Genomic DNA, 16,819 nt, shown 5'->3' on the forward strand with positions numbered 1-16,819 from the left:
AGCTTAACTTTAAATTAAGTTCATAGACACGCTACCGCTGGCATTTGTCATGCCTAAGACGAATACGATATTCGCGAGATACAAATTTTATGAGAAGACGCAGGGTCTAAACGAGACTTTTGGTCACTTTGCAACAGAGTTAAAATTACTGGTGAAGGACTGTGCTTATGCAAACAAAGATGAGATGGTCAGGGATAGAATAGTGTTTTAGCACAAACTCAGCGAAAGTGCGAGAGAAACTTTTAAGTGCCGGGTCTGAGCTAACATTAAATAAAGCTGTGGACATCGCAAGATCGCACAAGATAGCACAACCACAGCTGAGAACCTTCGATGCATGTACTCCGAGCGGCTCACATGAAATGACTGTGAACGCAGTACGCACACAAAAAGCAAGACCTCCAAAGAGCTCTGAACAAAAAACGCATTACACAATTGAGAAGGCAGCAAAAGAATATGAAGCGTGTGACGCATACAAGGATATTCATAAGTGCAGGTACTGCGGAAACAAAGCACACGGTGGAAAAAGTCAATGTCCAGCTAAAGGAAGACAGTGTAAAAAATGTGGTAAATTGGACCACTTCGCTAAAGTTTGCAGGACAGGGAAAGGTAAATCCGTGCATGCAGTGTGTGATGTCTCAGATAAAGAGGAAGACGAGCTGTTTATTGATGCAGTAAGAAAGGAACAACCCTCTGAATCTGAACAAGCCTTTGTAGACATAACAATAGGAAAGCAAGGTGTAAAGTTTAAGTTTAAATTAACTTCTTAGACATGCTGCCACTAAATATTTGCAGGCAAATCCACAACTTAATACCAGGAATGCCTGTTAAACATCTTAGATTCACGAGTACCGATTTGGGTAGTGAACACTTCGATGAATGAAACCTGTTATCTTTACGACGGTTGAAAAACACGAACTATAACTTGAACACAACACATCCTCCAAATACGAACCTGATTGAAAGAAATAATGATAATCAAATCCTTGATGACAGCAACACTCATAACGGTCACAAAACAATTACATTGACAATCATGTTACGTTATTTTTAAAATGTTTCCTTTTCTTTTTCATAACTTCTTTAACACACTACTTCTCCGCTGCGAAGCGCGGAAATTTTGCTAGTGAAGAATAAATCTCAGTTTTGCAAGTTCATGTTAGATAGATAGATAGATCGATAGATACTTTATTAATCCCCAAGGGGAAATTCACATACTCCAGCAGCAGCATACTGATAAAAACTATCAATTAAAGAGCAATAAAAGCGCAGTGCAAGTTAAAAAATGCAAGGTGGAGAGTGTGAGGCAGGTATAACAGTCAATAGTCTTGTGTAGTGTTAACGTTTACCCCCCCGGGTGGATCTGAAGAGTTGCATAGTGTGGGGGAGGACCGATCTCCTCAGTCTGTCAGTGGAGCAGGGCAATGACAGCAGTCTGTCCCTGAAGCTGCTCCTCTGTCTGGAGATGATACTGTTAGTACGAGGATTCAAATTATCTGCACTCTGGTTATATTAAAACTTCTGTTGGCAGCACTGTCTTATCAGCACTTTCCGTACGAGGTCCCTGTCCCACTCCTGTGCATGTCTGAATGTGTTACATCAGATCATTTATAACTGCGGTGCGAGAAACAACGTGCGTGATTAATTTTTTGTGGTCTGAAGGAGTGTCTGGTGACGATATTTATCGAAGATTTTGTGCACAGTATGGAAAAAGTGTTCTGTCGCGAAGAAGTGTATATGAATGGATAGAGAAGTTCAAGGAAGGTCGCACAAGCGTCAACCATGAAGAAGGAGTTGGATGCCCGTCCACATCCACGACTGATAACAACATTAAGCGTGCACGTGAAATGATTCAGTTAAATAGACGAGTGACAGTAGATGATGTGGCAAATTATTTGCAAATCAGCCATGGCTCTGCTTATGCAATAATCAACGACAGACTTGGGTTTCAAAAGAAGCCCAACGAGGATGAAAATTCAAGTCTGGTGAAGACAGTGGTGCATTTGTGGCTCATAGCTCAGCCTAAAACATTTTTTAAAAAAGGAATACAAAAGCTTGTTGACATGTGGACAAAGTGTATTGAAAAACAGGGAGATCATATCAAAAAATGATGTACAGTATTTGTCTTTTCTGAAAGTTGATTAAAATAAATTCTACAGCCAGAGTGCAGATAATATTTGACTCACCCTCATATCTACAAGATCCAAGAACTGTATGACTAACTAATGAATTAATTTAAAAATTAAATGTACAGTATAATAGATAAATTACCCACTTCTGGGTCTTGGCATCTGAAATAATGTGACTTTTTTTTTGTTTTAATATTGTATTTCACTGCCTCATCAGCTAAATACTGATAGTGAGACATTTTGACAACAACATGAATGCATTTTATATTTAATTGTCAAATATTGTAAACCTGCTTTATGTAATGTGGCACAAATCAATAGATCTACTCTAACTACAACAACTAAGAAGTGTGAGGAATACAGTAACTAGTACGTTAAATCAAGTGTACATTAAAATTTACAACCAATGTTCACAGAGCTAAGCAATGTAGTAGAAAAAGGAACTCCTTCCAGATATAGCATTTACTAGTATATTTTATAAGTGATCTTAATAATAAAGTTTTTCTTTTTTAATGGAATTGGATTCAGTGGTAGCAGTCATTTTACCATTACCATTTGCAGCTCTGATGGTTCAAATTAGTAAAAGCAAAAATATTTTTGATCTATGAAAGTGAAAGACTTGTAGTGCATGTGTTCATATTATTTTGTACATTGAATATTTGGACAGGGTGAAAGCGCATTCTGAGAGGAATGCATGTAATAGATTGCAGACTATTGATCAGCATATAATGAATGGTGGAGATGAAAGTGTTGTCTTGAGAACAGGCTATAAGGTTAATCAAAAAGACTTAGTCTTAGGGGCAGAAAACAGTAAGAAAATATCACTTAAGTATGCAGTTCTGCAACTTAGTAATGTTTAGAGGCGTTTTCCATTTTTATTATTGTAATGGATTTGCCATTTTATTTCCATAACATACTTCTTTATTCCAGTGGTAAACCATATGTTAACAACAGTGCATTCACTTGTCATAAGACCACTGAGACAGGTGTTAGGAAGGGCTGAGAATATGAAGGTCGAAACTGAAAAAACAATAGTACCATGCAAGAATGATTCATAAACAAAGTTGTGGTCAAAATCAAACATGAAGGAACGCAGCGAAAAGTCCTTAGAAAGTCGTAACAAGGTTGGACACTGAATTGTGGACCCAGAAGCTATTGATAGTGTCAAGTTGAAGATGTAGAAGGTTGTGAACTCAGGTGGGACGAGTCCTTAACAACAAAATAAAAAAGCAAGATCCAAAGGCTTTAAAGAATCTAAATAAACTCAGAGGATTCTGAAGAGACATAACCTTGCTGGAAAGTCTTAGGTTAATAAGAAAAACATTTCTTCCAAAAGAAATTAAAAAAACATTGGTTCATGAAACAGTGCTGGACATGTCTAATATTTATATAGTTGTTCATTTTTTATCTTATGTAAGAAAATTAGAACAATTTTGACAAGAACAGGCCATTCAGCCCAACAAGCTTTCATCTAGGTTCTCCAAAATAAAATTTAAGAAGAAGAATGAAGCAGAGACAGCCCTGTTCTGAATGTATCTGTCTCAGTGGTATAAAAATCATTCTCAAGAATATGGGGTAAGCTATTCCTAGTCCTGGAAGATGAAGAGCAGTGTAGAAACTTAAGTTAAAAAGAGCAAATACAACCCAAACGGTATTCATATTAATCAAAGCACAGAAATGTCACTGCAGAGATCCTAACAATGAATAATGAACCTTTCTCAAATATAAAAAAAAAAACATCAATGAGGTTGAAATTTTCTCCACAGACAGACACACTGCTGATAGCTGTGCCCAAAAGGTCATTAAAGGCTTGGATCTTGTTTTTTATCCAGGGCACTCGCAAGCCCAGACACTCGGAATCCTTGCTCATTCTCTTGAGAGCCCCAATCAGAACCACCCTTGACTTCGTGATGATTACAGCATTGTCAGCAAAGTCAAGATCAGTAAATCTCTATGGGACATCTGTTGGTGAACAGCCACTGGACCTCATGACCCTACCCAACACCCAGCCCATGTAAGCACTGAACAGAGTAAGAGCAAGAACACACCCTGGTGAAGTCCAGGATCAACTAGGAAAAGTACAGAAGTTTTGCCTCCACTCTGCACAGTACTCACAGTAGTAGTGTACAGGCAGGCCATGATATCCAGCAACTCATGGGGGATCCCACAAACTCTCTGGATGTCCCACAAGGCTGCTTGATCAACTAAGTCGAACACTTTATGAAAATCGAGAAATGTTGCAAAGAAACTGGCCGATATTCTTGTTTGCTGTTGATGAGAACCCTCAATGTCAGGATGTGGTGGCTGGTAGACTTTTTAGGCGTAAAACCAGACTGCTTTAGTCGCTGATAGGTGAGCAAGTGATCACGGATCTTATTGAGGATGACCCTAGCAAGGGCCTTACCTGGCACCGAGAGCAGTGTTATCCCCATGTAGTTGCCACAATCCAGGTGATCATCCTTGCCTTTTCAGATAGGGGTGACAAGTCCCATTTTCCAGTCAGTTGGGATGACGGCCATCTCCCAAATGGAACCAAAGATTGCTTGCAATTTCAAGGGACAGCCTTACCACCGGCATGGAGAACCCTGGATACCTCAGATCTCTGCAGCTGGTTCATCACCTGTGCAGTATCAGTGAGACAGGGTGGTTCACAGCCAATTGGAGGATCAGTCTCAAGAACCCTGGACCCAGAGATGTACAACATCCTAGCCAGAGGATCAACTTTAAACAGCTGCTTAAAGCAGCCAGCCCAGCAGCTCATTACTGCAGCGCCATCCATAAGGACCATTCCATTTACCACCCTGACTGCAACACTCTGAGGAACAAATTTGGATATGTGTCATGATTTAGTTCCTCTGCAACCAGGGCATAGGTCATTAGACCATTAATGGTGTGTCACTTGCTCACAGATTCTTCTAACAAATGCCTCCTTTTCTGCCCTTAGAGCCCACATAGCTGTCCGTTTCAAGTTCCCAGTACAGACCGGAGTTGCCATTGAGCCATGTGCTGTTTCTTCTTTCGATGATATCCAGGATGCCAATGAGATGAATTACCTCCTTCTGGGAACACCAGCAACATCAATGCAACCTTCAGGGTCTTGTCACATAAAGTCTCCCACATCACATTAGGATCGGCAGTCACACCCAAGTCTGCAAGTTCCTCACACAAACAATTAGATAAAACCTGATCTTGGAGTCTGGCCAGGTCCAGCCTCATTCTCCTAGTAGATGGTAGACTGTTGGACCAAAGTTGGATCTGAAGAGTAGCAAGAACAAGTTTGGCAGAATTCACAAATTGGGCACTTCTGTAGACCCTGCAGTTCTGTAGGAGCCTCCAGAGTCGGCCCACGAAGATGTGATTGATCTCCTTCAATGCACCACCAGTATTGGACTACCAAGCCCAGTGATGCGGCTCAGGGCATTGAAACCAGGGTCCAGCAGTTTCCAGTCCCTGTCCTTTTCCAAAGTTAGGGAATATGTAGCCATTTTTACCAGTTGCCATAACTTCGGGGACCAACACAATCCTCATAGCCAGCCCTGTCAGTGCCAGTGGTTGCATTGATGTCACCCATGACCAGAGGAGTGTCACCTTGCAGGCACCTATTAACCACCGAGCGAAGTTGCGATTAAAATGTCTCCCTCACCAAGACATCACTCATTGCAGTCAGAGCATACTCTGACACAACAAACAAGGCACCCAGAGAGTGCTTTAATCTCAGTCCTTTAATACACTCATTGAAAGGAGCGACATCGGCCACCATCAGAAGGAGCTGATCTGCCAGATGTCATGATTATCTCTCTGTCCTTCTGCCAGTTTGTATGACACAACACAGCTCTCAGTGGACTTATTTAATGGAAATTTGGTACATCTATTTCTAAAGGAGTTTTGTCAGGAAAGTTAAAATGTTTTAGAGAAATCTCAAATAGAGTGAGTCGTACAAAAAATAAAAACTCAAAAACTAAAGTATCTTAAAACAGAGAAACATTCTATGTGACCTCAATTATTTGGTCTTCCAAATTTACCTTGAGAGAAATATTTAAATTTGCATATGTATAACCACTCATGATAGCAAAACAAATCCCTAGATCAGATGTCCATACTTTTGTTCAGACACCAAATCAGTGGTCATAGAGGATCCTGTAAATAAAAACCCTGTGATATTGGGTAGTACAGATCACAATTTATACCCAATAAATGGTTATTTATATATAATGTGATGCATAGTAGTGCCGGTTTTGGGAATGTCCCTGTTCCTTTCTCTTAAAACAAGCATTTGAGCCTGTTGGTAAAAACTGGTGGTGAGTACCACATTAGCCCTTATAACAGCTGATATGGTACAAAATCAGGGACACGATACATCCACATACTGTAGATACTTGGGGGAGGACTACAAAGCTGTCACATTTTGAAGGTGATCATTATTATGCAGATAGCTGAAAGATTTGACAAAATGTGAAGTCTTTCAACAGAGAAGAATTAAGCACTCTCAAGAGCCTCACATTCTTGAAGTTATAAGCTTTGGAGAGCTCTATCTCTGCCGCTGTTCCAGATCAGAAGACTCCATTCTCTTATCGTCCTCCTGGTTAAATCGGCCTGGGCCCAGAAAAGGTAGCGCTTACAATATCCAGTTGGGTTTGGGGCTAGGTGTTGTCCCCTGGTGACAGTTCTGTGCTGTGGAAGGAACAAGCAGCATCATTTGTGACAGCGCCCCTTTGTGTCTTAAGTTGGAATTACTTGGCTTACCTGTGAATGAGTAATTTGTAGCTACATATACAGTAGGTTTCTGAGAAAACAGATATATTGTAGTGAAGACAGGAACAGCCTCAACATTTATACAAACAGAGATGTCACTCACGCACACAAAAACACAGCAAGCAAGCAATGAAGTTGTCGGTTGTCCTACATTAGCTCCCTTCTTCATATTAAAAGAATAGCCTTCCTCGTCAGGTAGGTTCAGTGGCTGTGGATAGCTCATTCTGGACGAGAGAAGACAGAAGGAGAACCAGACCAGGTCAGTGGTTTTAAATGTTCCCTGCCTGCGAACTTGCAGTTGAAACGGCAGCAGTCAACCACCCCTGCCTCTTTTAGCAGAGTTTGAGCACACAAACTGTTGTGGGAGTGCAGGGGTAATAATATGTACACACACATACACCTGTCAGCCACAACATCAAAATCTCCTGCCTAATATTGTTTAGGTTGCCCATGTGTTGCCAAAACAGCTCTGACCCATCAAGTCATGGATTCCACAAGATCTTTTAAGGTGTCATTTGGTATCTGGCACAAAAAGGTTGCAAGGTGGAACCTTCATGGTTTGGACTTGTTTCCTAGCACATCCTAAAGTTGCTTGATCGGATTGATATCTAGTGAAATTGGAGGCCAACGCAACACCTAGAATGCTTTGCTATATTCCTCAAACTATTCCTGAACAATTTTTGCAGTGTGTCAGGGTTCATTATTTTGCTAAAAGAGGCCTTTGCCATCAGAGAATACTGTTGATATGAAGTGGCATTTGTGGTCTATGTATTACTGTGGAATTTGTGAGACTTATCAGGTTCATAGCTAGGTTTGTCTACTCCTGCACCTTAAGATTAACACACACACAGATACACACACATACACACAAAGAGATCCAAGCCACACGATTATGTGAATGATACCTAACTGCCAGACTATCTGTAATATTCCACATAGGGTCCAATTCACATAAGTACAGTACGTGTAAGAGTGATACCAAATGCCTGTCACTCTTAGTGGGCCACTTTGTAGAGTACTGTCACCAGCACTAACAGACATACTTGCGACACATGAAGGCTCATCAGTCTTTTGTTTATATGCCACTTTCCAACCAATAAGGTCTTACTTCTACCTCTCAGACTTGATAACCCAGCAAAGAAGAGCAAATGGCAACTGCCCTTGCAGTAGGTGCCCTAATTTATACTTTATTAACTACAGTCACTTTAGATAAAAAGACAAAGCATACAAATTTAAAAACAATGTGGTCTTTATTAAAGTATAATAATACCAAATAGAAGAAAATGTAATAGAAAATAAAATAGATAGCAATCAAAAATCAACAATGTCAAGGGTGAATGTTGTCCAGGGTGGCTATTTAATTCAGCAATTGGCATGATTCATAGGTTTGCATTCCCTGACATCCGAATGAAATAATCTCTTCTCTTTTTTATGTGTCTTGGTCTCTGCTGTCCTTCAGATGGGCCATTATTTATGTTGAAATTTCACATGGGGGCTCTGGGACCTGTGACATTGCACATATTTGATTATCTGGCTGTCCTTAGGATGAGTGACTCTACTCAGATATCTTTTTATGTACCTCCTTACTGCTTTTCTTTACCAAGCTATAAATTAATTGATCCTTGGGCATCTGTACTTATTTTCCATTTCCTCTACCATAAAATTATGAAGTAACAGAAACAGAGGCATTAAAGTTATAAATTACTGGTATATTATTTGAAAAATGTATAAGAAAGTATGCTTTCAGTGTTATCTGCCCCTGTAGGTAATGTCCTGTAAATTCAGTTAATTCTGATTCATTTGAGAAAAAATTAGAACAGAAGCAGTCTGCATTTTTAAAATATAAAGATTTTATATTCCAGGATAGTCAGCAACAATCTTTAGGCAGGTGGTTCTTATCAAAGTAACATCCACGTGAATGCTAGAACCAAAGGTTTCCCAGCATCACACTGCTTCTGCTGGCCAGTGTTCTTCTCAAAGTGCATTCTGCTGTCATCTCTTCCCTGCTGTCCACATGATCTAAAAGAAGAAATGATCTATGTTCTAGTTGTGATGCTCACAGGCCCATTGTAGATGTTTTTGGTGGCAGGTTGCAATGCACTGTGTATTCTGATACCTTTATCTCGTAGCCAGCATTAAGTTTTTCGGCAATTTATGATACAGTGGCTTTTCTGTAGGATCAGAGCTGATAATCTAGCCTTCGCTTCCAGTGCACATCAATGAACCTTGGGTGCCGATGATCCTGTTGTCCTTCCTTGGACCACTTTTTGGTAGGTATTAACTCTTACATATCTGGAAAACCCACAAGACCTGCCATTCTGGAGATGCTTTGACCCAGTCTTCTAGCCCTCACAATATGGCCCTTGTCAAAGTCACTAAGGGTGTACTCATACTAGGTACGTTTGTTCTGTGCTGTACCCAAGCATGATTGTCCCCCCTCCCTACTCCCTTGCTGTCCTGCACTCACACTGTACTTAACGTTCTAGGCCATGGTACGCTTTTCTCATGACCATGCGATTTCGTGTAAAACCATAACAAGATCTGCACATGGAGTGACAGCATGCATGTCAAAATGATTTTACTTTTTTTGTGGTTGTTTTGGAGACGTGTAGAGCGGGATAACACTCTAACCTCGTAGAGATTTATTGAGTGTGCAGCTCAGCGTTTTGCTGTTAATCATGCTGCATGTACAAGAAGATTTTTCTGGTGACAAATGATGTTTGGGGAGGAATTTACAGCTTGTCTTGCCAACTGCAATTCACGTTTATGTCTAAGGTGAGAATAAAATAACTGTTTTTAGCTGAAATGGTATTGAATGAAATGAGAAGTGCTCCTCCAAACAGTACCCTTCTCCAGGAAGAGTATTTTTAAGTCACTATCTGACTTGTCTCATCATTGACATCATGTCTGTTTTCTGTGCTTGGGCACATTTAGCGATAACACTTTTCCCAAATGCTAATGAACTGTGCTCGGGCCCACCTTTTCTAAGCATGCCAGGGTATGGCACGATTGTCCCAGCATGGAGTGATCACGCTAGTCAAACAAACTGGACTTTAAGGGGTTACATGCAGACAAACGTACTTGGGCACAGAACAAATTGCCAGTGTACAGTACAGGCCAAAAGTTTGGACACACCTCCTCATTCAATGTGTTTTCTTTATTTTCATGACCATTTACATTGGTAGATTCTCACTGAAGGCATCAAAACTATGAATGAACACATGTGGAGTTATGTACTTAACAAAAAACGGTGAAATAACTGAAAACATGTTTTATATTCTAGTTTCTTCAAAATAGCCACCCTTTGCTCTGATTACTGCTTTGCACACCCTTGGCATTCTCTCGATGAGTTTCAACAGGTAGTCACCTGAAATGGTTTTCCAACAGTCTTGAAGGAGTTCCCAGAGGGGTTTAGCACTTGTTGGCCCCTTTGCCTTCACTCTGCTGTCCTTCACTATTTTGAAGAAACTAGAATATAAAACATGTTTTCAGTTATTTCACTTTTTTGGTTAAGTACATAACTCCACATGTGTTCATTCATAGTTTTGATGCCTTCAGTGAGAATCTACCAATGTAAATGGTCATGGAAATAAAGAAAACACATTGAATGAGGAGGTGGGTCCAAACTTTTGGCCTGTACTGTACGTATACCCTAAAATTCTTAACACATGTCCATTTTTCCTGCTTCCAACACATTACTGTTATTCTCTTAACCTGCCAGTGATTTTAATGTTGTGGATGATCAGTATATATTATATATATTATTTATTATTACATAACATAATATACATTTTTGTTTGTCAGTGTTTTGTTAAATCCAAGGTTTCAAAGATTGATAAAACCAAGAAAAAACTAGATTTATATTCATTATTATGGTGGTGAGCAAGCATGCTGCATTACATTACAAATGCACTGATGACAGGTTATTTTATTTTCTATATTTAGTTAATATTACAGTTTGAGTTCAACTGGGGATTTTGCAGGAGGCAGCGGTTGCCAAGAACTTGTTTTCTTTAAGCTCTTTGAAAAGAGAAATCTGCAGATCAAAGCAGGGCTTTTCCACAGGAATCTTAAAGGACATTAAACCTTCAAGAGTGTAGCATGTGAACAAGTTTCCAGTGCCCTGACATGTAAGATCTTTCCTTATTAATTCTGGTCAATGTGTAAGAAGTCAAACAGAGGTTTAAATCTATCCAGACAAAAAATAAAGTGAAAAGGATAATCCCCATGTCCAGTCTCTACCAAAACATATTTAAATGCAGAGAAAAACCTTCTCAGCACATCTGTTATACCTGAAATGTGTCCTGGATGGTAAACTGGAACACCTTGTTAGAATTTTTCTTGTGTCAAATCATTATTTTCCACACCAATGTTATAAACATTTTAGAGTTCTAACCCCAAGGAATGTTTCTATGTATGCATTTTGTATTAATAATTTTCTTTGGAATAAATATAAATATTTTTGTAGCTTAAGCATTTTGTTACTAAGTGTCTAGGATATGTGGCACTCTTGCTAGGAGCTGCTTCACAGGAAGCACTATATGCTACCTTATGGTGGTCTGCCATTTAACCCTGTGCATTGCTTAATATACGTCAGATATTATAGATATAAACCTCGAACAAAGTGTCCTCGTCCTGGTGACAACTTCTCCTTTGGTTAATGGCTTTAAACAGTACCTTTTGGACATCAGAGTAAAATGATTTTGACCCTTTCCATTTTAATGGCTAGGCTAGCCATTTCTGCCTTACTCCCAAGTTTTACTAGGCACTCCTTTACATGTTAATTGTTTGGTCATTTTTTTTATTCATGCAGTGTTTTTGGGAATGTCATCTTTAACATATCTGACCTAATTTTTAACTTTCTCGATGGCCCTGTGATCTTGTTTTCGCTCCTGAAAACTTGCATATTGTAGTATGACTTGATCAAAAGCTGCTACACAAAGTCTATGGCTCCATCACGGTGCCCTAGATGATGCCTGCTCTGAAATCTCATAGTTGTTTGTTCCAGCAGTATTCCAGATACATTCCATTCAGCTGATTCGTGTAAATAAATGTACTCTTTTCTGGATAATCAAGTTAAAGTGAATCTAAATTGAGTCTCACTTGTGTTTTCTTGCTGTGTATCTGCAAGGAATGTGTTGAATTGGCAAACAACAGTATATCATCGACATAGCTGAATAATCATAATAAATAGTAAGTTTCTTTTTTTGCAGAGCACACTCTATATATACAAACTAAAGCAGTGAAATTTAATTTAGTAAGGTAAATGCTAAGCAAATGCAATGACAGTCAAGGAGCATTCAGGTAGGTTTAATGATACATTTGATGCAGGAATGTTTCTCACAATATTTAGAAGTACAAAAAGACTTTCACAAACTCCTTAAGTACATGAGTAAGCTTTTAGTGAATAAATTGGAAAAAGCAGCTGCATGATATATTCAAGATAGGTAAGCACTACAGCTAATGCTGGAGTTTTGAACATACAAGGGCATACTGTAATATAATATGGATTATGAAAAGCCAAATGTGAGTTGTAGAAGAGTATCACTGAAAATATAAAAGTTGATCTCAAGAAGTTATTTTAAGCTGTAAACAGATATCTCAGGAGGAGATGAATTGTATAAGTAACAGCAAGGGGAAAATGAAATATGCAGAAAGATATACAGTAGTAAATGCTCACAGTTTATACTTTTCCAAGGTTTTCAAGTGTCAAGAAGTCATACCTTCCAGAATATGTAGAGAATATTGATTAATTAATAAATAATACTATTAAATGATATTAAGTTGCTGGTACTGGATAACATTTACTCAAGAGATCTCTGAGAAGCAGGTGAATTTGCTCATGAATCCTTAGCATGTATTTTTATAAATAAGTGCATGGTAGGGAAACTTGTAATTATTGGATGCTACTTAATGTTACCATAATTCTAAAAAAGGATAATGGGACCAACTCTGTCACTATGAGCCAGTTAGTTAAAAGTGGGTTATTGGTAATTGTCTGGAAGCAATTATTGAAGAAAAGTTTTAGTAATGCATATCAAGAAGTACTGTTATTGGTTTACGTGAGGGAGATTTGCTAAATGGAAGAATTCTACTAAGAAACAAGAAAAGCATTTGAGCATAGTGGTGCATATCACTGCATCCATTTTAATTTTTCCAAAGCTTTGACCTTTGATTGTAGTATTTAAAATAAAATGTCAGTGAATACCCCTGCTAGACCCAACCTTGTATTCCGTGTAGTCCTGCTGCCTTCCGGACCTTCACCTCACATAGCCTGCATATTATACTGTGCTTTGACTGAATGGCAAGTTTATTTCGATTATCGGGGCTCCCACTACATTTTCCGCCATTACTCATGTCAAAGTGAGCTAAGGAGCTGTTTAACCTTCTCTTTCAGTGCAAATGGTGGCTGAAGGGTGGTTGTTTTTGCTTCTAAAGTCAGTGATTTCTTGCCATACACCTTGGGGGTTTGTGCTGTTGAAGTGGTACTCAAGCTAATTCTTTTAAAACAGCTTTGACACTTTTGATAAACGAATGATGGGTGAATTTAAACTTATGAGGGAAGTAAGAAAGGTGATGCCATCTTTAAAATGAGTATTCAGTTAAAACATGAATGTACAGAAGGAAGCTGCTTACAGTTCAATTTTGCACAATGATTAGAATGTTTTTCCTCACATAGAGAACTAAAAATATATTGAGTTACAAAGCAATGAGATAGATAGAAGTACTGTAGGAACATTTCAATTTCAATATGATATTTTGCAAAAGTTAAGTGAGTGGAAATTAAAGTACTCATTGTGATTTTTTTTTTAAATAAAACTCTTATACTTTTAGAGAAAACAGTGTTGGCCTGTGACTTGCCATGCAGGAATTAAAATGAAAGCACATCTCTGATGCGTAGCAGGTTTTTATTTTATGTAAACCTTTATAGAATGCGCAAAAATATTGGTCTGTATTTTGATGATCAGATTAATTTAGACTAACTGCTTTAAAATTGACCTACAAAACGAAAAAATAGGTCAAACTTCATCTTCTGCTGAAAATTCAAAGTAAGAATCACATCATTGTGACTTGAATTTTAATCAGGTGAGTCTCACGAGCTAAAACTTTGGTTTTAATTTTATTTCGATTTTGAGTGACTGCCATCATTGCTAACTTATAATTTCTATATTTTATCTGCTTTATTTAACCAAATTTTTAAAATTATCTAATAATTAAAAAAAATCTCTCTCTCTCTCTCTCTCTCTCTCTCTCTCTCTCTCTCTCTCTCTATATATATATATATATATATATATATATATATATCTATATATATATATATATATATATATATATATATATATATAATAAAACAGAATGCAAAATAATGCACAATTCAATCAGAAGTACACCGCTTCTCATTACTGGTTCTTCTCACCTTTTCATTGGTGGGACATTCGGATTCAGTTCTCAGCGCTTACCAAAGGGAAATGCCAACTTCCAGTTATGTGTAACTGCTGACTGTTGTGTCTGTTGTGAGTTGCTTATCCAACCAGCAGAACACAACACTCAAAATAAGTTTTCTTTCCCCCAATAATGAATTCTATTCTATTCTATCATATAGGTCTTTTAGAACTTCAGTTCTTCTTGGTTATCAAAGTCCAAAGCTTTGCTTAAAGTGTGTCTCACAGCCACATTAAGTGTCCTTTGTTAGTCTGCAGTGGATCTTTTAAAAGTTTTCAGGGCTAGGATGCATCTCTCACAAATTACACCTAGTAACAGATGGACGTCTTTCTTTGTTGCAGTCAGAAAGTGAACTTTTTGCATTTGATCTTGTTTTTGGTTCTTTCCTGAAAAGAGTTGAAAACATGCTGTTAGGTATCCGGAGATCCTTGCCTGTTTCCCCGAGGATTTTTCTGGTGCTTCCAGCTCACACTTTACAGGGCAGAGGAGCGGACTGAGACGCTGTATAGACTTACATTGGATAAACTAAAAAATTGATTTTAAGACCGGGATATTTGTTAACGCAGGAATTAGTTGGGATGCAGCAGAATCATTATACTACTGTTGGGCCTGAATAATTCTATTATGTCACCTTTTAGAAAGCAATTTCATTGTTACTGTGCATTTCATGTATAGCCCAAGGCCAAGTAATCGTAATAATGTCTTAAATTAAAGACAGATGCTGCCTTGTGTATGCATACCCTTCAATTTTGTATTTTATTTTTAATAAATTTTATTTCCTGACTGACGCTGTTGTAATGTATCATTCATTTCTTTTCAAATGTGCCATATTTTTCTTTGAGATATTAATTCATATTGATTTTGAATTGCTTCTTTTAGGTGGGATCAGAAGGCCTGACTGAGGGCGGAACTGTGGCAGAGCATTGTCGGAAACTAATCAGCTTTACACTTTCAGGTAATTAGCTTTTTCATATTATTTACAGTACTAACAGAGCATGAGATTTGACGGGCTTGCTTGAATGCACACATTCTGGTTTATTATGCCTTGTTCTTAGTGAGCTTATGCTGCATCAGGTTCTTATTTTCCATATGGTTAAAACTAATTCATTAATGAATAATATAAGGAGTACATTTTTATTTAACTGGATATAAATATATATTAATTACAACAGTGATCACTGTTTTAATGTCACCTTACCAGGGGTGGTTGCCTCGTTTTGGTGTAATTCTTGTCTTCTTCCCAAAACTTTTGGTATTAGCCTCTCCTTCTCCTTAAACCTGTATCAAAATTAATGGCTTCAGGAAATCAATTAATTCCATTAACATACTGTGTCAAAACTTATTTTTCCAGCACCTCTATATTTCATTTTCATTGAAGAATTTATTAAACAACTGAAAAGACTGTCATCATCATACTCATTTTTATTGTACTTATCCTGATGAGTTTCATAGTCAAAACACGATGAGCTGGGCTGACCAGGCCATCTTATTCCTAGCAGCTTCTACAAGCACTTTACACAGAGATATAATCTCTTCAGTATGTCCTAGGACTGCTTATTGGGTTTCTCCCTTTGGGGTATTCTGTTTAAATGCAGTACAATAGAATCCCCACTTTGCAGCGAACCACTTAAAAAATTGTTAATTGAAAATTGTTAAATATCGGATTAGTTGAAAAAATAAAGATTTAGTGTTTAATAATGTTTCTTTTTATTTTTTACAACAAAGATTCAGCACACTTGTTATTATAAAATTTTATCACTTTTGTAAGTAAAGACATTAAATTACCAGTGGTTGTGTGTGTGTGTGTATATATATATATATATATATATATATATATATATATATATATATATATATATATATATATATATATATATATATATATATATATAATAATAATAAAAACAGACGTGATCTTCTCGGAAGAACCTTTGACGTCCTACGAGAGACACTTTGACATCCCGTAAGACAAAGCAGTGAGACAAAAGGACAGCTGCTGTACAGGCTTTTATATCATCAAAGCGCAGAACACAACGCGAGTGGCAGAGGGTTGACCGAAGCGAGCAGGGGGCTTTGCCCCTTAGTATAAAATAAAATTTAAGTATAACATATATTCCTCTTTTTTCTGAACTCTGCCATCACCATCACTTAGCATTCAGAAATGTATAAAATGGGAAAAAGTAAAACATGGAAGTGTTAAATTGGGATTCAACTGTATTAATTAAACAAATGTTGCTTGTGTATGCAAAATCAAAGCAAATAATATAATCTTAAATAAGAGTAAGAAGTTACAGTAAACACAATCTCAGTTTATACATTGTAAATAAAAAGACACATGTTTAACAACAAGGAGCTGGGGTTTCAGAGGACAATCCTGTTTAATGGAAGGTGGTGTATGAAATTTTCAAAAGAAAATAGCGAACAAGGGTTTAAAAACACAGCCACAGCTATAAAAAGAAAGAAATTAGAACTAGACTCTTATGGGAAAAAGCAGGAAG

The 16,819-nt window shown here is 37.7% G+C and overlaps 1 protein-coding gene across 4 annotated transcripts in view; it reads left to right on the top strand.

The window, feature by feature from the left end:
* LOC120530997 (E3 ubiquitin-protein ligase HECW2-like) overlaps positions 1-16,819 on the top strand; it is a 368,650-nt gene that overhangs the window by 188,394 nt on the left and 163,437 nt on the right. For all 4 annotated transcript variants that reach the window (XM_039755889.1, XM_039755891.1, XM_039755890.1 and 1 more), the window contains one exon: positions 15,201-15,276. In XM_039755889.1, coding sequence (XP_039611823.1) covers positions 15,201-15,276 — 76 coding nt within the window. The remainder of the gene's footprint in view (positions 1-15,200; positions 15,277-16,819) is intronic.

The sequence above is a fragment of the Polypterus senegalus genome, chromosome 6, assembly GCF_016835505.1.
Source record: "Polypterus senegalus isolate Bchr_013 chromosome 6, ASM1683550v1, whole genome shotgun sequence".
Classification (NCBI taxonomy): Eukaryota; Metazoa; Chordata; class Cladistia; order Polypteriformes; family Polypteridae; genus Polypterus; species Polypterus senegalus.